The sequence below is a fragment of the Microtus oregoni genome, unplaced genomic scaffold, assembly GCF_018167655.1.
Source record: "Microtus oregoni isolate MIOR12 unplaced genomic scaffold, Mior012 000022F_ref0000154, whole genome shotgun sequence".
Classification (NCBI taxonomy): domain Eukaryota; kingdom Metazoa; phylum Chordata; class Mammalia; order Rodentia; family Cricetidae; genus Microtus; species Microtus oregoni.
This window is the reverse complement of record NW_024543081.1, coordinates 8,536,017-8,559,457: the sequence shown is the minus strand read 5'-3', so window position 1 is coordinate 8,559,457 and position 23,441 is coordinate 8,536,017. Positions and strand designations below refer to the sequence as shown.

The window sequence follows — 23,441 nt, the reverse complement described above, 5'->3', positions numbered from 1 at the left end:
AAACACCCAAAGGGTGTGGTTTTATTATGTTAGTAACTCTCATTCGTACACTGAAACCTGGGGGTACAACCCAGGAGAGTGCAAGAGCTCCATGGTTTTGGGGACCTGGGCTCTGCCACCCTCAGCATGAAGTTCCCTGTCTTTGCACAAAGTCAGCTGCCTGACTCCCTGCTGCTCCTTTCAGTGGGCAGTGGGAGATGGGGCTGTCAGCCTTCACCCTTCCATGGCTTCCCTTGATTCCCTTGGTCAGTGTCTTCACGCCAGTGCTGACCTCACCTTCCCAGGCTGTGCCAGGTGTGAGTGTTCTGTTAATGAGGGGCAGCTGCCCTTGTAGGCAGGGGCTGGCCCAAACTGACCTGCTAGCCATTTTTATAAAGTTGTTTTGGCATGTGGCCTTACTCTCTTGCTGGCACACTGTCTATGGCTGCTTTCCTGTCCAGAGGAGTAGTTACAGTAGGAACTGTGGCCACAGGCCTAAAAGGTTGGTAGACAGCAGGTGCTGGCCCCTTCCTTATACTTGAAGATGAAAGCTAAACCTGTGGATGGTTGGGCAGCACTGAGGATGTGTGGCTCATGCAACGAGAGGCTGTCATGTTGATCATTGCTGGTCAGGAAATGTGTCTGAAGTGCCGTCTGTTACTTCTTAGCCTGTGCACTGTTCTCGATCTCCCAAGGAGTCAGGTGAGATGGTCAGCAGGCCTTTCCTGCTGTGCTGGCAGGTTTTTGAGGTGGGCTTTGGTGCCACGGATAAAGATAAGGGCTAGCAGGTACTGCAGGGGAGTGGCCACAGGAATGAGATTCCCCACAGCCTCCTAGGAGAAGCCGGTCTAAGGGAAGCTTGCCTGGTGGCTGTGACTTGCGGGCCTTTGAGGCAGTGCTGGTTGTGAGACTAAGTGCTGCTGCAGGAAGCTGTTCTTCTGGGGAGCGTGTGACCTCTTGACCCCATGTATGTCCACCTCAGCCCTATCACTCTGGTTCTCTACAGCAAACTCTGCTGCCACCACTTCTCCCTGCTCACGCCCTTAGCTCCCTTCCTTCTCTGCCCACTTGGGGAAAGTAGAGACTTTCCACGTACCTTATAACCTGGCTCTGGTTATCTGGTTATCCCCTGCTAATCTTTCCCCTCCCTCTCCTAGCCACACGTGGGCTCTTTTCTGACCTTGAACCCATTTTCACTAATACCCCCTGTGCCTTTGTACTTGCTCTGTGTGCTTATAACATTCCCATTCTCGTGGCTTTTCCACGAGGCCTATTGGGCCCTTGACTGCCCGCTCTGCCCCCAGGGCACCTACACCTCCTCTCTGCCTTGCTTTCCCATGGGATTTATTGCTGCAGTGCTGCATCCTGGCACATAAGCTGTCGTCCTCCTTGGAGGCTGCCTTCTTTCTCTCTTCTTGTAAGAATGTGCCCCTACTCATGTGCCATGTCTTTGTCACAGTCGAGCTCTGGTGTTCCTAACTTCTTTTTGTTGTTTTGAAACAGGGTCTCTCTGTGTAGACCTGGCTGGCCTGTATAATTCACTATGAAGACCAGATCGGTCTCAGACTCACAGAGATATGCCTGCTTCTGTCGTGTGCATTGCCACACCCAGCTTGTGTTCCTTTTTTTTTTTCCCCCCTGAGGTGGGGTTTCTCTTTGTAGTCCCTGGCTGTCCTGGAACTCACTCTGTACACTAGGCTAGTCTCAAACTCACAGAGATCCACCTGTCTCTGCCTCCCGAGTGCTGGGATTGAGGGCTTGCTTATCGTTTCAGAGGGTAAGCATGACAAAGGAAGGTGGGCAGGCATGGCACTGCTCTGCATGTGTTCCTAACTCTTGTCTACCCCTCCACAGCGCACAGGTGACACCAAGCCCAACTTCTTCCAGGATTGTCTAATGGAGGTTTTTGACAGCTTGGAACAGCACATCCAGAACCCTGTGGTGCTACAGTCCATCCTCAGCCTGATGGACAGGGGCACCATGGTGCTGACTACCAACTATGACAACTTGCTGGAGATCTTTGGGCAGCAGCAGAGCAAGCCCATGGAGTCCCTGGACTTGAAGGACAAGACAAAGGTATGGGCTAGGTGGGCAGGAGTCAGGGAAGTCATTGCTGTGGACATGTTGCTGGCGTCTGCATTGAAACAAGACTCTGGGGTCCTCCTAGATGCCACTCTGCCATTTCCTCCAGCAGCCTGGGAGTCGTGCCCTTCCCCTCTTGTGGTGCTTGCTTTTGTCCACTTGTACGCCCTTTTCATGGCCCGTCCTCTGCCCTGCCCCCGTTTCTCGTCTACATTAGTTTGCTAGCAGTCATGGTGGGAATATGGTGGTAAAGCAAGTGCAAAATGAAATGATTTTATTCCTCCCAGTGTGAATTTTTACCTGCACAATTGGGATTGCAATGTATATAAACATTTCAATCCTGCTTTCACTTTTTTCCCTTAATATTTATTTTGGAGACAGGGTCTTAACTGTATTGCTCAGGCAGATTTCATACCTGGGATCCACGTGCCTTTGCTTTCAAGTACTGGGGTTAAGATGCGTAGCACTGTGCCTTGCTTCCACTAGCTATGTAGTTGTAGCTGGGCTGCAGCTCAGTATATTGACCATGCTGGCTTTGAATTCATAGCAGTCCTTCTGCCTTTGCCTCCCAGGCTACTCCACGATGGCCAGCTTAATTAAGCTATTTGTCTTACTTACTGTGCTATTGCTGTGACGAGACACCATGACTAAGGTACCTTGTAGAAGAAAGCATTTATTTGAGGGCTTGCTTATAGTTCCAGAGGGTGAGTCTGTGACCGTCATGGTAGAGAGCATGGCAGAAGGCAGGCAGGCATTGCACTAAGCCCTAGCTCAGAGCTTACATCTGATCTACATATTGGAGGCAGAGACATACAGACAGACAGACTGGGCCTGGTGTGGGCTTTTGAAACCTTAAAGCTCAACCATCGTGACACACCTCTCCCAACAAAGCCACACCTAATCCTTTCCAAACAGTTTGAACTGGAGACCACGTATTCAAATATATGAGCCTATGAGAGCCATTCCCATTCAAACTGCATTATTTTTATTTTTAAAAGAACAAATACAGATTTATTAAGGAAAAGTGAGGAAGAATTCTGATAGCGTGTTCTAAGGGAGAAGTGCCCAGTTGTTGACAATGGTTTGGCCCTGGTGTGGTGGTACCTGTATCCTCGCGCTGGAAGGCCATCTTACGGCTCCAGCTCTGTGGAGCAGCCATGCTCTACCCCTTGCCAGCAGTAGAGTTCTTAAAGACAAAGCAAGCAGGCATTAGCGCTTTGGAGGCTGAGGTAGGAGGATCACTGTGAATTTGAGCCTGCCCCGAGCTACATAGTGAGTTTGAGGCAGTTCTGGGGACCTGTCTTAAATATAAACTAAAACAAAAAAGCCATGCATTTCCCTGTCTGGGAGGTAAAATCCTAGTTGTTTCCCCTCTGTTGCTGAGGTTGAACATAGTTTCACTTTAGGAGCCATTTTCATTTTTGGCATGCTTGTGCCTTTTGTGATGTGCTCATGTTGTGGGTTATTAGGGATTCCCATTGCCACCTGAGCTGGTGGATAGCTGAGCTGGTATTGTGGCTCAGGCTCTCGGCTTTAGAACACTTCATCTAGCATATGTGAAGGAGGACCTGGGTTTTACCTGTATCACCATGAAACAAAAATGGAAACAAACACAACAACAGCCCCTGCAACAACCCAGAACGATTAACTGCATAGAACTGCAGAAGGTCCCTTCCCCTGCATAGTCACAACAGCAGAGGTACACTCCTCAGACTGTCTTTAAAGATCTCGCTGAGTTCTGGAGCAGGAATAACTGCCAGCCACAGTTTGTTTTAAAGGTATGAGTGGAAACATTTACCTTTTCAGGTAGTTTTATTTTTTCTTGTTTGAAGTAACACCATGCTGTTTCTTTGTCTTGGTTTGTTTTTTGATAGGTCCTTCAGTGGGCAAGAGGCCACATCAAGTATGGTGTTCTTCATATTCATGGCTTGTACACAGACCCCTGTGGGATGGTCCTGGATCCATCGGGCTATAAAGACGTCACTCAAGATCCAGAAGTAATGGTATGCTAGTTTTCACTAAGTCTTGTGTACCTACCTGTTCTGGGGAGTCTCTGGTGGCAAGCAGCCGCCTAGCTATAGCTGAGTGTTTCCCAGGCACTGATTCTCTGTTGACCCTCCCTCCACATGGTTGCTGGGGATAGGACTATGTTTTCCTGTTCTTAGTTATGTTTCTGTGCCCTGAGATGATGCCTGCATTTTGAGTAGATGCTCAGGACATACTTGCTGGAAGAGGAAATGTGTGCTTCCTTAGAAAGTACAGAACTTCTCTCTTGGTGCCAGCACTAGCTCACAGTGATTGCTTTGCCAGGGACTTGGCAGGAACCTTGCTTGATGCTGGCAGTCTGTGGTCTTCCTCTCTGTTTTTCCCTGTCGGTCAATTTACGCAGGTGTTCAGTCTTCAGTCTTCACCTTCCTTACACAGCTGTCTCTTCAGCTTTCCAAACCTCATTTTAAAATTCGGCTAAGAATGGAGCTCTGGCTGAGCTCCTGCCCAGCATGTGCATGCCCTTAGTTCCATGCCAGCATGCATGGCAGACAAAACCAGTTAACACCTTGTTTTCAGGCAGCTTTTCTTCACTTTTGAAAGTTGTAGTTTTTTTTTTTAATATAGGGCCTCTCTATAGAGCCCTAGCTGTTCTGGAACTCACTAAGTAGGCCAAGCTGGCCTTGAACTCTCAGAGATCTGCCTGTTACTGACTCCTGAGTGCTGGAATTAAATGTATTTGCTACCACACCCAGATTTCTTAATTTTTTAAACAAAGAGTTGTGTGTGTGTGTGTATACATAGTAAGTGTAGGTGCCCCCAGAGGCATTGGAACCCTTGGAGCTGGAGTTACAGGTGGTTGAGCTACCTGCCATGAATGCTAGGAATTGAACGGGGTCCTCTAGGAGAGCTCCCATTGCTCCTTCCTAACTACCTGCAAGCCTTTTTTGATGTCCTCACAGATGTCCATGTCAAGTGTGTGGAAAAGCCCTGTCTTGGCAATGTTGCCAAGTTTTTCTGCCCTAGCCACCACCCTCCCTCATTTCTGAGATGGCGTCTCCTTTAGTCTATCTGACTTCAAACTTGCTAAGTATCTTTGAACTCTTGGTCTTCCTTCCTTTACCTCCCAAGTGCTGGAATTACAAGCATGTGCCATCATAGGCTATCTAGAACTCTGACTTGAGTCTGTGTTCACTTGTAATACTCCCTGGGTCAGGTACATGTTCCCCAGAGCTCTTCTCTGGACTCTGCAGCAGGGATGGTGTCAGCAGATGAGTGCTGGGCCGTTAAGAGTTGATGCTGCTGAGGCCCTCATCATAAGAAAGTGCTGTGCTGGTACTGGACCTTGCTGAGAGCCTTCCTGTTTGAGTGAGTGACCACTGCTGCTCTGAGTGACCCTCATAGTCTGTGCTTGGCTACTGTCTCTGTTCCTCTTTTGCTGTCACTCCCCAGAATTTATCTGCCTATGTCCTGCTGTGGGAGGCAGTTTATCCATATATTCATTGCTTTCAGGGTGTTGTATGTATACAACTTGGAACTGAGCAAAATTTTTTGAGATAGGGTCTTACTATGTAGCCCCACCTGGCCTGGTACTTGCTATGTAGACCAGGCTGGCCTGGAACTCACACAGAGATCCACCTGCTACTGCCTCCCTAGTGCTGTGATTAAAGGTGTATGCTACCATACCCAGTAGAACTGAGAACTTTTTAATGTTTTTGTTTCATGTTTTAGTAATTTCAGATCGTATGTAAGTCTAGGAATTGACTTGGGTGAGTCAATCTGGGGAGCCATAGGTGTACCATAGGCTGTCCTTGCTGTGAGATGCATTCGTGCTGGGCAGGTTGGCCAGTGCCCAGGCTCTGCTGGTTCTTTTCCTGGTCCCTCCGAAGAGGTGGATCTCAGCCTAGCTGCACTCTGGTTGCACAGATCACTGCATGGGGTCAACCTGAGTATGTCAAGAGCTCATAGCCTTTCAGAGCTCCTCAGGGTGGCTCTTGGGAAGCCTGGTGGGTACAGGATAGGATGTAAATGGATATATAGGTAGCTTTGTGTTAGCTGTGAGCTCCTGCTGTCTTCACAGAGGTGTCTTCCTTTGTTTATTGGCTTTCCCCAGGAAGTCCTGCAAAACCTGTACCGCACCAAGTCTTTCCTGTTTGTGGGCTGTGGAGAGACCCTGCGCGACCAGATATTCCAAGCTCTCTTCTTATACTCGGTGCCAAACAAGGTGGACTTAGAGCACTACATGGTAGTGCTCAAGGAAAACGAAGACCACTTCTTCAAGCATCAAGCAGACATGCTTCTGCATGGAATTAAAGTGGTGTCCTATGGGGGCTGTTTTGATCTTTTCCCAGGCTATGTGCAAGACCTTGCCACTCAGATCTGCAAACAGCGAAGTCCAGGTGTGGAGTTCTGTTGTTACTTTCCAAGCACGATTTTTGGCTTCTTCCTTCAGTTGTTCCTCCTCTCATATTATAAAACTTACCAGTTACCAATAATCTAGTTAGTTTTTAACGCTCTAAATTTGATGATTGGTATAATAGTGACAGTCTGTAAGTAGAACATGAGACTGCTCACAAATGTGGGACACACTGATTCCTATTTCAGGTCAGTTTTATTGGTTGTGATACATGTGTATTCACATGATACATAACATGTGAACAGCATAGACCTTTATCTTGTCACTCCATTTTAAAAGCTAAAGCTTGAAAAGCACAAAAAGTGTCTGGTGGCTTTGAGTTTTCTTTCCTCAGAGCACATCTCTGCTGGGTGAGGCGTGGCATGCATCTCATTTGTGCTCTTTGGCCTTTCTAGGGAATCGCAGCTCTGCCAGTTTAAACCACAGTAATGGCAAATACTGAGCGAGTCACTTTTACATGAGGGAACTAATGCTTTTGAATTCAATGTCATAAAACATTGAATGATAGCAAGCATGGAAAGTTCTGTATTGACTGGCCTTTCACGGTAACAGGAAACCCAGAGGCTTTCCACTTGGTGGAATGAGGTTAGCAGAGACCAGTGAGAGACAGCTGCACATAGTACAGGAGCCGTGCGTTTCTGCCATGGCGTTTCGGCTGTTAAATGATGAGTAGGTGTATACTTAGGGTAGTCGTCAGTTTCTCAGGGGGAGTAGGGACAAGACAATTCATGTTGTGGAGCGATGTCATGCACACCTACCAATTTTATATTTTTGCCATTATTATTTTTTTGAGACAGGGTCTCACTATTTTTCTCTGGCTGTCTAGGAACTCACAGAGATCTGCCTGCCTCTGCCTCCCATATGCTGGGATTAAAGGCGTGCACAACCATGCCCAGCTGCCCTTATTTTTTAATATCAGAACCTTTTGCTACTTAGATGATTGTAAGAGTTACCAGCTGAGGGAGGTGAGTATTTACCCAGTGTGTGCCAGAACTTTGAAGCTGGGATTTGATCCTGGACTAACAGAAATATCTTGGTTCCAGTTGTGTGCATGGGTCTTTAGAGACCTCTCTCATCCTGCCCACCTCTGTCCTGCCCACCACTTCTTCAGGCTCCCCAGCCATGACTCCCTAGAAGACAGCACCCAACCACTGAGCATGCTATATAGAGTAAGCAGCTAAATTGCTTCCCAGCCCCAGTGAAGCTTCTTTTCCAGAACCTGGTAGCTGAATGGACTCAGAGCTGCTAGAGAGTAAAAGGTCACTGAGGTTTTTATCTGTGCCTGTCATGAGTGTTCTCTCCTGATGGGCAGGGTTGCCTCCTGTTTCACTCCATGTGCCTGCAGCTTCAGTTGCTTCACGTGGTCATGCAGTGAGCTCTTGCAGCCATCCTGCCAGGTGAAGAAGGGAGTGACTCAGGCATTGCTTCATGGCTGGCATGCGATGCAATTGTTACAGAAGCCTGTCCCAAGCAATAGATGGCCGTGGGGTGGCCGGTGCCATCATTGCAGGCCTGAGGAGGAGTACTCCAAGTCTTGGCTTTGCTGACTGTTTCCTCTCTTCGCAGATGCTGAGCGAGTGGACAGCACCACTTTATTGGGTAAAGCAGATCTTTACTTTTGCTCACCTGACTTTTGCTTCCATATTCTACTGGTCACCATTGGTAAAATCATGAAAGTGTTCCTTACATTCAATAAGGTGATGTATTAAATAACACAGAAAGGACAGATACCAGTGCCTTCAGATGGTTCTTGTCATGGTAAAAGCACAAAAGTCCATCTCTCTCACTGGGAAGCACAGCCTAATAATGGGCTGTCTGCTGACACCGGAGAATAATTTCTGCCCCAGAACCAAGGGTTACAGGAAGTCAGAGCAATGCTCTTTTTGCATTATGTCATTCAGTGAAGGATCCAATAATCTAGGGTGACCTGCCCCTTACTTACACTTCTGTATAAATATATATTCTTTTAGTACTTGTTTGAAGTATGAATGCTCTTGTTGGGTTTGGTACTACCAATTTTTAAACTAACGAGTTAGCAGCTACCAGCATCTTCCAGTGGGCAGATTAAGTGGGAGTCAGCTGGGCTAAAAAAGATTCTAACCCGTGAATGCTCAGGAGCCTCTGTGTAACCTGCCATTGCTGCCTGTTGGGCCAGCTAGTACCCATCCATGTCAGTGGTGGAGTTGGCTCAGCCCAGGAGTGCTAAGAGCTGTCCTCTGCCTCCCATGTCATGTGAAAGGGTGTTACTTTTGCTGTGTTTTCCCTTTTAGTGTGAATCCAAGAATTATATTTTTCCTTTGAAAGCAGCAGTAACTCGGCTGATAAAATATGCAGTACCTGGCAGGGAATAGAATCAGATTCAGAAATTGACTCCTAGAAATAGATTCATCCGCCGGGCGGTGGTGGCGCACGCCTTTAATCCCAGCACTCGGGAGGCAGAGGCAGGCGGATCTCTGTGAGTTTGAGGCCAGCCTGGTCTACAAGAGCTAGTTCCAGGACAGGAACCAAAAGCTACGGAGAAACCCTGTCTTGAAAAATCAAAAAAAAAAAAAAAAAAGAAATAGATTCATCCTATAATAGTATGTTAGCACATGACAAAATATTTGAGAACACTCGAGGAAGAACTTGCCAATAGTTTCCGAGGTTTCAGCCCATGGTCACATGGCTCCCTTACTTCTGTCCTGTGCATGATAAGAGTACAGAGTACAGAGGAGGGGTGAGGAACAAGGCATGCTCCCAGTGACCTGTGTTCTCCAGCCATAGCCCACCTGATAGCCCATTCAGTAGAGGCTCAGTGCACATTGGCTGGGTTACAGTGAGAACATCTGTAGTTTGAATAGGATGTTCCCTGCAAGTCTTAGGCATTTGAATACTTGGTTTCCGGTTTGTGTTGTTGTCCTGGGAGGCTTAGGAAGTGTGGTCTTGCTGGAAGACGGGTGTCACTAGGTGATGAGTAGGTTTGGAGGCTTCAAAGCCACAGGCCATTCCCAGTTCTTCCTGCTCCTTCCTGCTTGCAGTTAGATGTGAGCTCTCAGCTTCTGCTCCAGCCACCATGCCAGCTCATTGCCATGCTTCCCTGCCATGATGTTTATAGACCCTAACACTTCAGAACTGTAAGCCCCCAAATCTACCCTTCCTTCTAGAAGTTGCCTTTGTCATGGTGCTTATCACAGCAATAGAAAAGTAGCTAATAGTAACAGTCTCAAAAACAGCAAAATCAGTAAAGGCCAAAGCCAGATTCTATTCTGACATGTGAGGTGACTTTTAGCTGCAATCTGTAAAAATTAAATAAAAGTGTACATGTTTCTAACATAGAGCTGGCAGAATAAACAGACATTTCTCATTCCAAAAGGAAGGAATTAGGTAATAAGAAGTAGCAATTAGACCAAAGGACCTAAATTCAGCAGGGCAAACATTAAATCCCATAGCTCCAGGTCTGATATATAGGGCACAAGGTACAAGGCTGACCCCAAATGGTTTAGGTAGCTGTTTTGTGACCTTGTCAACTACAGCTCATACGGCCTCTTCCTGGGCTGGCTCTGCTTGTCGCTGGTAGCTTTTCAAGCAGATATTTCATATTCCTGCCGTTTGGTTGCTTACATTACAGCTTCGCTCAGCTTCCTGCAACCACCCTGTCAATGGTGAGGGGCTCTGGCCCTTTCATATTGGCTCCTTTGACTTCATTATCAAATTTAGGTTGAAGTCTTCATGCACTCCATAACTCATGCAGCCTGTTTCTGCAAAACCAGACAGGAAACACTGTTTCCAGGAACAGCAGCAGTGCCAGGCCCAGCTGGCCCATGGTTGTAGTGACTTCTGTGTGCCTGCATGGGTGAGTGGAGCTTACCTAGGCACCCCAGAGCAACAGCCCTAGAGCCCTTCCCCCCCAGCCTGTGATTGATAGCCCTGCTTTCTGAGAGACATTCAGGGCATCTTTCCTGTTGTCTTAGTATAACAGCATGGGACTTGCTTTTAACGGTGCTAATCTTTTTTTTTTTCCTAAGATTTTATTTATTATGTATACAGTATTCTGTCTCCATGTACACCTGCAGGTCAGAAGAGGGCACCAGATCTCATAGATGGTTGTGAGCCACCATGTGGTTGCTGGGACTTGAACTCAGGACCTCTAGAAGAGCAGTCACTGCTCTTAACCTCTGAGCCATCTCTCCAGCGCCTTACAGTGCTAATCTTAATTGGCAGCCTTCCTTAATCCTAATTTTGAATGTCCTGCTTTTCTAGCCGAACTGTAAGGTTTCCAATTCTTTTCTGCTTTTTGCTTTTAACTCTCACTGTGAAGCTGGCTAAAAGCAGCTAGTAATGCCCATGCCAGAGCCTGAGTACCACCCAGCCTTGCAGTTTTCTTCACCAGATTATATTGTCAGTTGCTTTTAAATTCAACTTCCTACAAAATCTTGGCATAGACAAAATGTAGACTTTTAATTAATTAATTTATAACTTTTCTAGAGTGTGAAATGAATGCCTCTAGTCTAATCCCCTGGAGTTCTCATTTCACCAGATCCTATTAGTGGTCCTTACTGTTCGTATTCCCATCAGCATCCTGGGCTTCTGAATGCTCAGCATCTCTAAGCTTTTCCTAACATGGTTTTCTAAACTCGTAAGTCACTCCTGCATACTGGTTCTAAAGGTGTGCATGCTCACATAGAATCATGCCCTCACTTGTTAGCACTACTTCCCTACTGGCCTTTCTGTGACAAAATTCTGGAGAAAAAGCAAATTTGGCTCTCAGGCTTGGCCTTGATCACCTGGTTCCATTGTTTCTGGACCTGTGACGGGAGGGAGACAAGGCAGAAGAAAGCTGCTCACCTCAGAGTAGCAAGAGAGGGAAGGGGAGTGAGTGCAAGGGTCCAGGGCATGCCTCCAGTGACTGTCCAACAAGGCTGCCTTCCAGCAATGCTCCATTAGGTGGGAGACCTCAGGATCTAATCACTACCCCAACAGCCTAACTTTGAGGTTCTGTATTGGGGACCCAGCCTTTAACCCATGAGGTTTGAGGAATACTAAATATCTATACCATAAAAGTAGGCAAACTATATTTTCACCTATGGGCAATTTCAAGGCTATGCAAGGATAACAAGTGAATTCCCAGAGCACCCCCATCTGTTACCATCATGCTGCTTTTCTCCCTCCTGGACTATTTTAATGTAAATTCTTTTCAATTTATTTTTTAAAATTTCTTATTTTTTTAATAATTTTTTTAAAGGTAATGCATGTCAGGATTGTGCGAAGAGGAAGTTGGAAGAAAATGGAATTGAAGTTACAAAAAAAGTCAGACAGTCAGATACTGGTAGGTATTATTTGTTTTGTGGGGACCCATCTTAGCTCTGTACTGTAGTTAGTGCTTTGATAACACCCACCGCTGCCTCCTTTACTTCCCCTCTCCAGGTTTGGTAGTGTGTGTTTCTAGTTACTCAGTACCCCCGGGGAAGTTGGGTTTGAGTCTGATTGAGCTCTGAAGGGCTCTCCCTTCTCCTTCTCACTCCCCCAGCTCCAGCCCTTAATACTGCCAAAGTCAAGCATCTAGACACGGGATAAAAAGGAAGCAAGGCCTCTACTCTGTGGATTCTAAAAGGCGGAAAATAAAAGTGTTTCCTTTATTAAAGGCATCTGTATTCTTTCCTTTCGACTTGTTTATGGTGTTAGAAGGCCAAGGCTGTGACTTCTTAGTTGTAGGATGTGTGTTGACTGTCTTGTATTGACAGTTGTTTCTTCTTTGCATCTTCTCCTCTCCTCTTATGCTGGGAATCTCCTCCTGCTGCTTGGAGTCTCTTGGATTAGTTCCACTATCTTTTATGTTTCCTCTAATGGTTCTTTTGTATTTGTTTTTCGAAGCAGGGATTATCTGTGTAGCCCTGGCTGTCCTGGAACTCACCCAGTAGACCAGCCTGGCCTCAAAGTCACAGAGGTCCACCTGTCTCTGCCTCCCGAATGCCTGGATTAAAGGCGTGCGCCACCACTGCCTGGCTCCTTAGTGCTTCTTAATTTTCATTTTCAATCTCTATTAAAACACTTTGAGAAATTCTCAATATTATAGTTTTAGCCCTTAACTTTTGTTATTTTTGAGGGTATGGAGCTGGGGCTATAAAGCAGGGGCTTGTGCATGCCAGGCACAGTGAGCTACGTCTTCATCATCCAAATTTTTATTTGTCTTGAGATAGGGTTCTCACTGTTTCCTTGGCCGGCCTGGAACTCACCATGTATAAATCAGGCCGACCTCAAATTCAAGAAATCTACCTGCCTCAGCCTCTCGAACCTGGGACTAAAGGTATATGCCACCATGTCCAGCTTAAAATTCTTTTTTTTTAAATTTATTTATTTATTAAAGATTTCTGTCTCTTCCCCGCCACCGCCTCCCATTCCCCCCCCCCAGTTAGGTCCCCCCCCCATCAGCCCGAAGAGCAATCAGGGTTCCCTGCCCTGTGGGAAGTCCAAGGAACCCCCACCTCCATCCAGGTCTAGTAAGTTGAGCATCCAAACTGCCTAGGCTCCCACAAAGCCAGTACGTGCAGTAGGATCAGAAACCCATTGCCATTGTTCTTGAGTTCTCAGTAGTCCTCATTGTCCGCTATATTCAGAGAGTCCGGTTTTATCCAAAGGGCCAGCTTAAAATTCTTACATTAATAGTGTGACCTGAAGTTTCTGAGAGTTCTTCTCATTTTAATCTTGCTCCTATCATTTGTTGTATAGTGCTGTGATAAGTCTTTCAGATCTTTGGGGATCCCAGAGTCTGCTCTGATTATCTGTTACCACCTCATTCCTGAGGCCTTTTTTTTGGGGGGGGGGATAGATTTCGATTATAGGCGTTTTCCTACTAATAGAAAACTCAGGCTTCAGCACTATGGAATGCATCTCTAATCAGTCATAGCACATATGAGATTGAGGTTAGTCTGGACTATGTAAGAGCACTTGTCTCAAAAACAAGAGAGGAAAGGCAAGGAGAAGAAAAGTGAGGGCAGAGGTTAGGGAGAGAGAACACGACTTACATGTGGCTGAATACTACTTAAACACTTATGTAAGTCTTCTCTAATAATTTTCCAGAGCTATGGAACATTTAGCATATTGATGACATACTGAACATTTAAAGTTATAAAAAAATTGCCTGGTGTCTGATGAGCACTGTGACAGAGTTTCTTGAGCATTCCTAGTGTGAAATCCTCTCAAATTTAAACTTTTTGTTACTCAAAATTTTTAGATTTGGGGGAGAGATGATTTAGTGGTTAAGGGTGTTTGTTGCAGCCGGGCAGTGATGGCGGACACCTATAATCCCAGCACTCGGGAACCAGAGGCAGGCAGATCTTTCTGAGTTTGAGGCCAGCCTGGTCTACAAGAGCTAGTTCCAGGACAGGTATCAAAGCCACAGAGAAACCCTGTCTTTAAAAAAAAAAAGTGTTTATTGCTCTTGCAGAGGACCCTGAGTTTACTTCCCAGTACTCATGTGGCTCACAACCACCTAGCTCCAAGGAATTTGATGCCCTCTTTTGGCCTCTGCAGGCATCCTGTCTGTCTGTCTGTCTGAAGTCACCTGTTACTGAGTCACACTGAACACAGATAATCTAGTCAAATAAAACAAGACAACTTAAAAATATTATCTGCAGTGTGAATTATTCACACTAGGAGGTGGCAGGGGACCAGAGGCTGTGGAGGCTCACTGTCCAGAGGTATCCCAAGGGAGTGAGCAGAGGTCCTGGCATTGGCTGGAGACAGCTGCTGAGGCTGCATGCTTCCTTCAGATTTTGTGTAACTTTAGTGCATTTAGCAATGTTATCTTTAAAGGGAAATTTCATTTTTGGTTGTGTATGGACAAAATTCATTGGCATCTTTCATTTGGCTTGTATTTTTAGTTGGCAAGGACATCTATAAAACAGAACAGACTAGTTCTTTAATTGTTGCAGGTGTTTCTTTTCTGTTAGTCTCCTTAAATGGTCCTGGTTTTCCTCACATCTAGGCATCCTCCACCGTCTGCTGATGTCTAAGGTCTCAGTAACTGCTGTCAGTAGACAGTTGTGGGTTTTTGGTTTGTTTATTCTGTCATCACCTGTATACATGTAGGCTTGACATGTTCATCATCTCTCTGAATGCTGTTTGTTCAGGTGCCAGGGCTACTGCCTGGTAGACAGTGCCATAGAGCCAGAGATCTTTGATGCCCAGAAAGAGCTTTTCCCTGAGTAATAGCAACTGTATCAGCCTTGCATCTCCCTGGGCAGTCATGTTTGCTTGAGGAAATGCCTCTGGTCTCGAAAGTACAGAAAGCCTTGGTCTGTTCTGCATATGGGTGAGAAAGGCTAAAGGGTCCCCTTCTTAGTCCTGTTGTCTACACCTGCAGCCTAAAGGTCACCAGAGGAATGGAGTTTCTGGGTTGCAGTATTGTGTGTGCATCCTGAGTTTTCATTTTCTTATTCTACCTTCCTTTTTTTTCTTTCAGTTTTTCAAGACAGAGTTTCTCTGTAGCTTTGGAACCTATCCTGGAACTAGCTCTTGTAGACCAGGCCGGTCTCGAACTTAGATCTGCTTTCCTATGCCTCCCGAGTGCTGGGATTAAAGGTGTGTGCCACCACTGCCTGGCCTTTTCTTTTCTGATCTCTCTCTCATTTTTTTTTTTTGTACAAGTTTTCTCTATGCAGCCCTGGCTATCCTGGAATTTGTCCTGTAGACCAGGCTGGCCTTGAATTTACAGAAATCTGCCTGCCTCTGCCTCCCAGGTGCTGAGATTAAAGGTGTGTACCACCACCACTAGGCCTGAGCCATCATTTCATATCAATACATAAACAGGCTATTACTGCCTCTGTGATGAAAATACTGACTTGATTCTACCAGAAAACAGCACTGAAGTGCATGGGTAGATATTTCCGTAGGTCTCACACATACATTGGCTTGGTCCTTGGCAGTACTTATAGCTCAGCAAGGCCATTTCTAGACAGTGGCTGCTGTTCCTTTTATGGAAGGTTTTCAGAATTATCAGCATGTGAGGCAGTTTCTGAAACAGAAATCCTGATACAATTTTTAGTGAACTGAAACACTTTGGTATTTCTTATGTTTTAAACAGATGATGCTGGAGGGTCTTGAAGATTTTAAAACTTGAAACTTGAAAACCAGCCTTCTGTAACCACAGTGCCATGCCCGAGTGATGAGGAATGTACAGAGGACTCCATATGGATCTCTCAATAGAGAACTGTACATACCCCAAAAGAGCCATGTGGGTGTGTGGCCTTCGTGGTTGAATGACAGAGTTCCATTATGTGCTTAGCTGCTCAGGAGGTGACATGGACACACTTCAGGTATACTCTGTAAGGACTAATGGACAGCTACCTCAGGGACCATATTGGGAGGTGGGATGTACCTGGCATTGTTCCCTCTTCTTGTTTGACATGTTTTCTTATGTCAGGGTGTTATTTTTCCAATACATGGAGGAGAGTGAAGACTGTCCAAGCAACAGTAGTTGCCAAAGAGAAAATAAGACGTAAACATTATATTTTATACCTTTACGTAGAAACATCTTTTACTGTAGAAAGTTTTTTAAAGATGTGTTGGTTTCATTGTTAAATGGTAAAGAGTAAGTGGAAAGTAGAGACACTCAACCCACTAGAAAAAATGGTTGCTTTAAAGGGATTACTCAGTCAGCTGGGTTTCTTTGGAATTGTGACATTTTAGTAATTTCTCTTTCAAAGAAATGGCAGACTGCCTGGTAGGAAGCGTTAAGTCCAGAGTCTGAAGAACTTTTCAAAGTCTTCCATGCTATCTAGACCACTTAGTGACGTAGAAGTTAGGAGTAAAAGCGAAGCACAGCAAAGCTTTAACTTTCAGATCGTAAGTTCTAAGCTTTCCAAGTCTTGTTTCTTCTCTAGGATAAGGCCCATCTTTTCTGTTCTCCTCTTTCCATGGTTTCTATTAAGATTTACATGGAGTGGGGTAGGCAATACTTTGAAAGGGCTTGCCACATTTTAACTACATTCAAAGTTTCCTTCTGGAAAACACCCATGCTCAGAGTTCCTCTGATAGCGACGATGGCAAAGGCTCCCATGTTATGCAGAGTGGTCCTGAAAGGAAGACTCCTTACAAACAGGTCCTGCATGGCTCATTTGAGGCTACTAATCTTTGATATGATGGCAGGTTCTTTGATATCTTGCCAAACCCTGCCTGTCACATTGCATGGATGGCACTGTAGCTCCCAAGGGGACAGGGATAATTAAGAACAGGAAACATAGGTTGCGACAGGGAATGAGGGAGAAGCGAGAAACAGGCTAAAGACTCCCCCCCGCCCCATTTTTAAGTGTGGGAAAAAAACCTTTTATGTCACTGGTTATAAATAAAATTTTAAAGTCAACCCTGTGTGCTCAATTTTTTTTTATGACAAGATATGGTAATATAATGAGAATATTTAGTCACTGAACTGTGAAATCAAGCAAATGATTACTTTTGAATGTCTCTAATTAAAAAAAAACATGAATTTTTGAAAATTGTTTTTTGGGAGCTAGAGAGATGGCTTAGTAGTTAAGAGTACATACTGCTCTTGTAGAGGACCAAGTTTGGTTTCCAGCACCCACATCAGGTGATTCTCAACCACCCAGGGAATCTAATGTCCTCTTATAAATTCTGTGGGCACCTGTACTTATATATGCATAGACCCCAACAGAAAGAGATTTTTGTTATTTTGAGATAAAGTTTCACCTTGTAGGCCAGGCTGGCTTCTAACTCATGGCAGTTCTCCTGCTCAGCCGTTAAATGTGATTACAGGTTCAGCAGTGAAACTTCCTTTCTTAAACACATTGACAAAATGCAAGTGCTATCAGGGATAGCTAGATTAAATATTAAAGTTGATCTTTGTTTAGCAAAGTTTAGCAAAATTACATTCTGCTGGCTATAAAAGCAGGATGCAACAGATTCAACGCAATGCCCATCAAAATTCTTCACAGACCTCGAAAGAACGCTACTCAACTTCATATGGAAAAGCAAAAAACCCAGGATAGCCCAAACAATCCTGTACAATAAAAGAACTTCTGGAGGCATCACAATCCCTGACTTCAAACTCTACTACAGAGCTACAGTACTGAAAACAACCTGGTATTGGCATAAGAACAGACAAGAGGACCAATGGAACCAATTAGAAGACCCGGATATCAATCCACACACCTTCGAACACCTGATCTTTGATAAAGAAGCAAAAAATATCAAATGGAAAAAAAAAGCATATTTAACAAGTGGTGCTGGCATAACTGGATATCAACATGTAGAAGAATGAAAATAGATCCATATCACCATGCACAAAAAACTCAAGTCCAAATGGATCAAAGACCTCAACATAAAGCCAGCCACACTGAACCTTATAGAAGAGAAAGTGGGAATGCATTGGCACAGGGAACCACTTCCTAAATAGAACCGCAGCAGTACAGACACTGAGAGAAACTATTAATAAATGGGACCTCCTGAAACTGAAAAGCTTCTGTAAAGCAAAGGACACAGTCAACAAGACAAAATGACAGCCTACAGAATGGGAAAAGTTCTTTACTAACCCCACATCAGATAGAGGTCTGATCTCCAAAATACACAAAGAACTCAAGAAATTGGACACCAAAAGTTCACATAATCCATAGACCTAAACAGAGAACTCTCAACAGAGGAATCTAAAATGGCTGAAAGACACTTAAGGAAATGTTCAACATCCTTAAGTCATCAGAGAAATGCAAATCAAAACAACTCTGAGATTCCATCTTACACCTGTAAGAATGGCCAAGATCAAAAACACCGATGACAACTTATGCTGGAGAGGTTGTGGGGAAAAGGGAACACTCCTGCATTGCTACAACCCCTTTGGATGTCAGTGTGGCGATTTCTCAGAAAATTAGGAAACAACCTTCCTCAAGACCCAATAATACCACTTTTGGGTATATATCCAAAGGATGCTCAATTGTGCCACAAGGACATGTGCTCAACTATGTTCATAGCAGTTTTGTCTGTCATAGCCAGAACCTGGAAACAACCCAAATGTCCCTCGACCGAAGAATGGATAAGGAAAATGTGGTACATTTATACAATGGAGTACTACACAGCAGTAAAAAACGACATCTTGAATTTTGCAGGAAAATGGATGGGGCTAGAAAATATTATTTTGAGTGAGTTAACCCAGACACAGACAATTATCACGTACTCACTCATAAGTGGTTTTTAAACATAAAGCAAAGAAAGCCAGCTTACAAACCACAATCCCAGAGAACTTAGACAACCGTGCAGACAGTAAGAGAGACTTACATAGATCTAATTTACATGAGAAGTAGAAAGTAGAAAATGACAAAATCTCCTAAGTAAATTGGGAACATGGGGACCTTGTGGGAAGGGAGAGGCAGGGAGGGGAGCAGAGAAAAATGTAGAGCTCAGTAAATATAAAAAAAAATAATAAAAAAGCAGGATGCAAACTACAAAACTAATTCACAGCCCATCAGAAGCGTTAGTGTCACATTGAAGGATCTGAGTTTTCTTGCTATAATAAACTAATATAACTGTATTCAGTCTTTTGTTATGGTGTGTGTGTCTTTAATAGAAGAAAGCATTTAATGGGGCTTATAGTTTCAGAGGCTGACTCCATGACCATCATAACAGGGAACATTGGCAGAGGCCAGCAGGCAGGGCCCTAGAGCAGTAGCTAAGAACTTACATCTGATCCATAAGCAGGAGGCAGGGAGAGAGAAAGCTAATTGGGAAAGGTGTAGTCTGTTGAATTTCAAAGTCCACCCCTAGTGACACATCTCCAACAGGGTCACACCTCCTAATCTTTCTCACACAGTTCCATCAAACATATGACCCTACCAGAGCCATTCTCACTCCAGCCAGGTTTATAATTAAAAAGTCCTTTAACTTATTTTTTAAAAATTATTATTTGTGTGTGTCCATTCCCTCAGCCATACTGAAACCTGTCAGTTGTATGGTGTTTTTGGATGTTCTTTTATTCCAATATGATTCATGTGTTAGAAGGAAACAGTCTCAGCACAGGGTATTTGCTTCTCACTTCTGCTAGTGAGAAACACAAAGCTAGCCAACGAGCTCTGACCCTCTCTAGTGGTTACTGTCCAGAGCTCAAGAGTCAGGTAGTTCATATGAACTACTTGAGAACCTCATTATAGCCTCACTAAAGCTGGAAACTGGTCCTTCAAGAATCTTCTGATCTAAGTGGATGCTGCAGATCACACTCAGTTCCTTGGAACTGAGAATACCCTGAATCTTCATTCTGCAGCTCTCTAAAGCTCAGAGGCTCTCTAGCTCCCATGTGTACAATGAGCCTCCTCCACAGTAGACTGAGCTTCAGACATCCCTCTTCATACCCACTTTTCCCAAAGTTAACATCAGGGCTCTTTCAGGGTAAATTGACTTTTAATTATAGCATTTATGTATTTCATAGCTATTTAATGTATAAAACTCTTTGCTTTTCTAGGGGAGGTATATAGTTCAATAACATTACATTTTATTTTGTGTATGTTTGTGGGTATGTGTATGTGTGTGTATGTGGGGTGGAACTAAATCTTGTGACTCAGTCTACTAAGCAGTCATAGAGCATGTTCTGTTTACAAAAACCAAGTTCTGTTCAGAAGTGACCCTTGGCTTTAGGAGGCAGCTCCTGGGTTGGCAGTTGGACCAAATTTGACTTCCATGAAGATCTGCAGAGTCCTTCCATTCCACTTTGAAACAGGAACGAACACTGCTGAAAACTGTCCACATTCCTTCCTCCAAGCAACAGCATTTATATAAAGTTGCTGTTACCAGGCAGCGCCTTACAGTTCTGTACATCCTTAAGATAAACTAGATTTGGAAAAATTAGTATTATACTAAAGCAGATGATTCAGTTTCACCATCAGAAGTTTCCTGCTTTTAAAACTTGTGGAGGTTATTTTACCTGTTTTCAGTACTGACACACACTTCCTCTGAAATAATTTCCCATATAAGCCAGGTTCACTAGTTTACTAAACTGCACTATGATTGCTGTCTTTAAAAACCATTAAGGTTGGGGAGGTACTCAGTGGTAGAACACTTAAACAGGGATCTGGGTTTCATCTCTAGGACCACAAAAATAAAAACTCCAAACCAGCTGTTTCCCTTAAAGATAAATGCAAGGCAAGACCAGAGTACAGATGCTGCAGAGTTCAAAACTTTAAACCAATTTATTTCAAAACAGAAGTTCTTAAAAAAACAAAAACCACACACTTCATTCACTGCTGCTATAGGAAACTTATTGGAATGGGGCTGAGCACTCCTTAACCTGAGTGGGCTATCAACCTGTTTTACTAAAATTGTAGGAAATTTTCTCCCATGACACATGGGACCTAAACAGAGACTGACCTAACTCTACAGGGCCAGAGTACAGCTCCTATAGCTGGCAGCTGTTCAAAGACATGCTCATTTCTAACGAGACTGGGGGGACTGCGAGGACTGGGATGCTTGTGATGCTCTGGGCTTCCGGTGTCTCCTGCTGCCTTCTTGGTCTTCAGTCTCTGGATACTTTGAGAGGTCCAGAGTCAACACGTGACTGAACATGCATTCATTGTGCTGCAATGGAGGGAGGCCAGTTTTAGTCAACTCTCCTGCTTAGAGGAGAAGTATTTTTCAAAGTGAGGTCACTAGTTAATCTTGATTTACATTTAAAAGGGATTAGTTACTCTGTTTTTGATTCAGGGTTTCTCTACATTTCTCTGTCCTGGAACTCAGTACATAAGATCAGGCTGCTGAAATTTAGAGAAATTTGCCTGCTTCTGGCTCCTGGGTGCTGGGATTAAAGGCATGCATCACCACACCTGGCTCAGTAAATTAATTTTTATGTTAACTTAAAGGGGAACTGCCTAAAAACTGAAGGTCTTGAACTATTGCTCTACTCCCTTGCCTCAGGTTTTTAATTATTTAAAAATTTTATTTTGTGTATGTGTGTATGTGTCTGCAGGGTACAGATGTGAAGGTTAAAGGACAACTTGCAAGGCTTAGTTCTCTCCTTTCACTGTGCGTCTGGGTGATGGAGCTTACGTTGTCAGGCTTGGCAGCTGGCGCCTTTACCAGCTGAGCCATCTCAATGGCCTTACGCTCAATTTTTCAGTTAAAAAGTATTTGTTTGAATGGCTTTAAGACAGGTGTGTTGGCCAGGTGGTGGCGGTGCACGCCTTTAATCCCAGCACTTGGGAGGCAAAGGCAGGCAGATCTCTGTGAGTTAGCGGCCAGCCTGGTTTACCAGAGCTAGTTCCAGGACAGACTACACAGAGAAACCCTGTCTCGGGAAAAAAAAAAAAAAGACAGGTGTGTTGAAATTATAAAAGTTCCTGTACCCTTTGGAGCGCTGAGTGAACTTGTTTTTTTGATAATATTACATCTTTGCACTTCACAAGTTAGAAAGGAGAAACACAGTATTAACCGATGTTACAATGTACCACTGTTTGTAAAACACAACTACCACACTACCATGCCATTTTAAAGATACTTTTTACTATACATATTTGTGTGTGTGTAGGGGATGAGTTAGTTTTCTTTCTTGATCATGTGGGTCTGGAGGATCAAACTCAGGTCAACAAGCTTGGTAGAGCAAGTGCTGAGCCATCTGTGGCCATGCCCTACAGTTTTATTTTCCTTCTTTCACTTAAAATATCTTAAATCCGTTTCTGTAAAGGGGGGTGTCTGAGTAATTACTCACAAATACTACTCTTTAAAAGTCATTTGGTTTATATTTATCCACTATGGAGACCCAAGAGTGTCTGCAAATTCTTGAACTATATGGATGTGGAAAGAAATCCCAAGAATGGCAGGGCCTGAGGAGTTTATGGGGCCTGTCCTTGCCCCTGTTCTCTTACCTCTGGGTAGATGCCTATCAGGGCATCAGCTCTGGAGTAGAACTCTTCTTTCAGGGAAATGATTATCATCTGAAACTGTTCCTGACTCTGCTCTTTGATGTAACTTGAAACCTGGGAGGAAATAAAAAGCACACATTTCACCAGCCTCCTTTGAGCTCTGGGAACAATGATTCTCTTTCTTTTCCTTTTAGTTTTCAAAATCACATTTGAGTTGATAACTCAAAGGTTAAAGATTAGGAAAATGTGGAAAGTGTATACAGTTTCATAACCAAGTTTTGGTTAAATATGAATTCTAGCTCATTCAAGAAGCTCAATTCCAAGGAAATAAGTAAAATAATTGGGGTGTGGTGGTGCACACCTGTAATTTCAGAGAAGCAAAGGGTCTAAGGGAAGTCCTGGTATCCTCAAGGGAATACCTGGAACCACCTAACATCCTTCCACCTACCCTAACACCCTACCCTTTAAAGCTTCCTTTATGAAGCTCAATTGAAGAAAATCCATTCCCAGTGCCACAGGCTTTATGTGGGGGACATTTTATATCCAGACCACCACATAACATCTCTATTCCAAGACTTCCATTCCTGTATCATGGTTACTATCATGGCCCCTAAAACCAGAGTTCCTTCTGTGGATGTGGACTTTTAGTCTATCTCATTACTACACTGTAGATGGCACGTCAGAAACAAAGTTATTCTGAATTCAGAGCAGGTAGAACCAGTGTACTCTGACCCAGACCAATGGTAGGGATTTGGCAAGTACTATCTTAATAAAGTCTGAGTCTTAGTTCTCCTGCACCCAAGTTTTGAGTGGTTTGTTCATTTTATGTTGTTTGGCAAGCAAGGCATCAAATGGTCTAGCTTATGCTTGAGTGTTTGTCCTGACTTTCCTTAGTTATGGATTATGACCTAAAGTACAAATAAGTTCTTTTTCCACTAAGTTGTCTTTGGCCATGGTTTTGTCACAGGAACAGAAAAAAACTAGAACAAAAATGTTCTATTAGAAATTGAAAGCAGAAGCCCAAAGTGGGAGTGGAGGGTAGTGCACACCTTTAATCCCAGCACTCCAGGCGGCAGAGGCAGGCAGATCTCTGAGTTGGAGGCCAGCCTGGTCTACAGAGCAAGTTCCAGGATGGCCAAGACCACACAGAG

General features: G+C 44.2%; 2 protein-coding genes across 8 annotated transcripts in view; one reads left to right on the top strand and one right to left on the bottom strand.

Annotated features, from left to right (window-relative positions):
• Fam118a (family with sequence similarity 118 member A) overlaps positions 1–16,788 on the top strand; it is a 29,384-nt gene extending 12,596 nt beyond the window's left edge. For 5 of the 7 annotated variants that reach the window (XM_041672123.1, XM_041672121.1, XM_041672119.1 and 2 more), the window contains 6 exons: positions 1,834–2,055; positions 3,936–4,064; positions 6,161–6,446; positions 8,030–8,062; positions 11,685–11,768; positions 11,970–12,077. In XM_041672123.1, coding sequence (XP_041528057.1) covers positions 1,834–2,055; positions 3,936–4,064; positions 6,161–6,446; positions 8,030–8,062; positions 11,685–11,768; positions 11,970–12,016 — 801 coding nt within the window. In that variant the 3' untranslated portion in view covers positions 12,017–12,077. Of the gene's footprint in view, positions 1–1,833; positions 2,056–3,935; positions 4,065–6,160; positions 6,447–8,029; positions 8,063–11,684; positions 11,769–11,969; positions 12,078–15,524 lie in introns of those variants that run through there. The other 2 variants (XM_041672124.1, XM_041672125.1) reach the window with 1 other exon arrangement.
• A 4,078-nt stretch (positions 16,789–20,866) lies between these two features.
• Smc1b (structural maintenance of chromosomes 1B) overlaps positions 20,867–23,441 on the bottom strand; it is a 74,990-nt gene continuing 72,415 nt past the window's right edge. The window contains exons 24-25 of the mRNA XM_041672599.1: positions 22,294–22,404; positions 20,867–21,010 (exon numbers count right to left, since the gene is read on the bottom strand). Coding sequence (XP_041528533.1) covers positions 20,867–21,010; positions 22,294–22,404 — 255 coding nt within the window. The remainder of the gene's footprint in view (positions 21,011–22,293; positions 22,405–23,441) is intronic.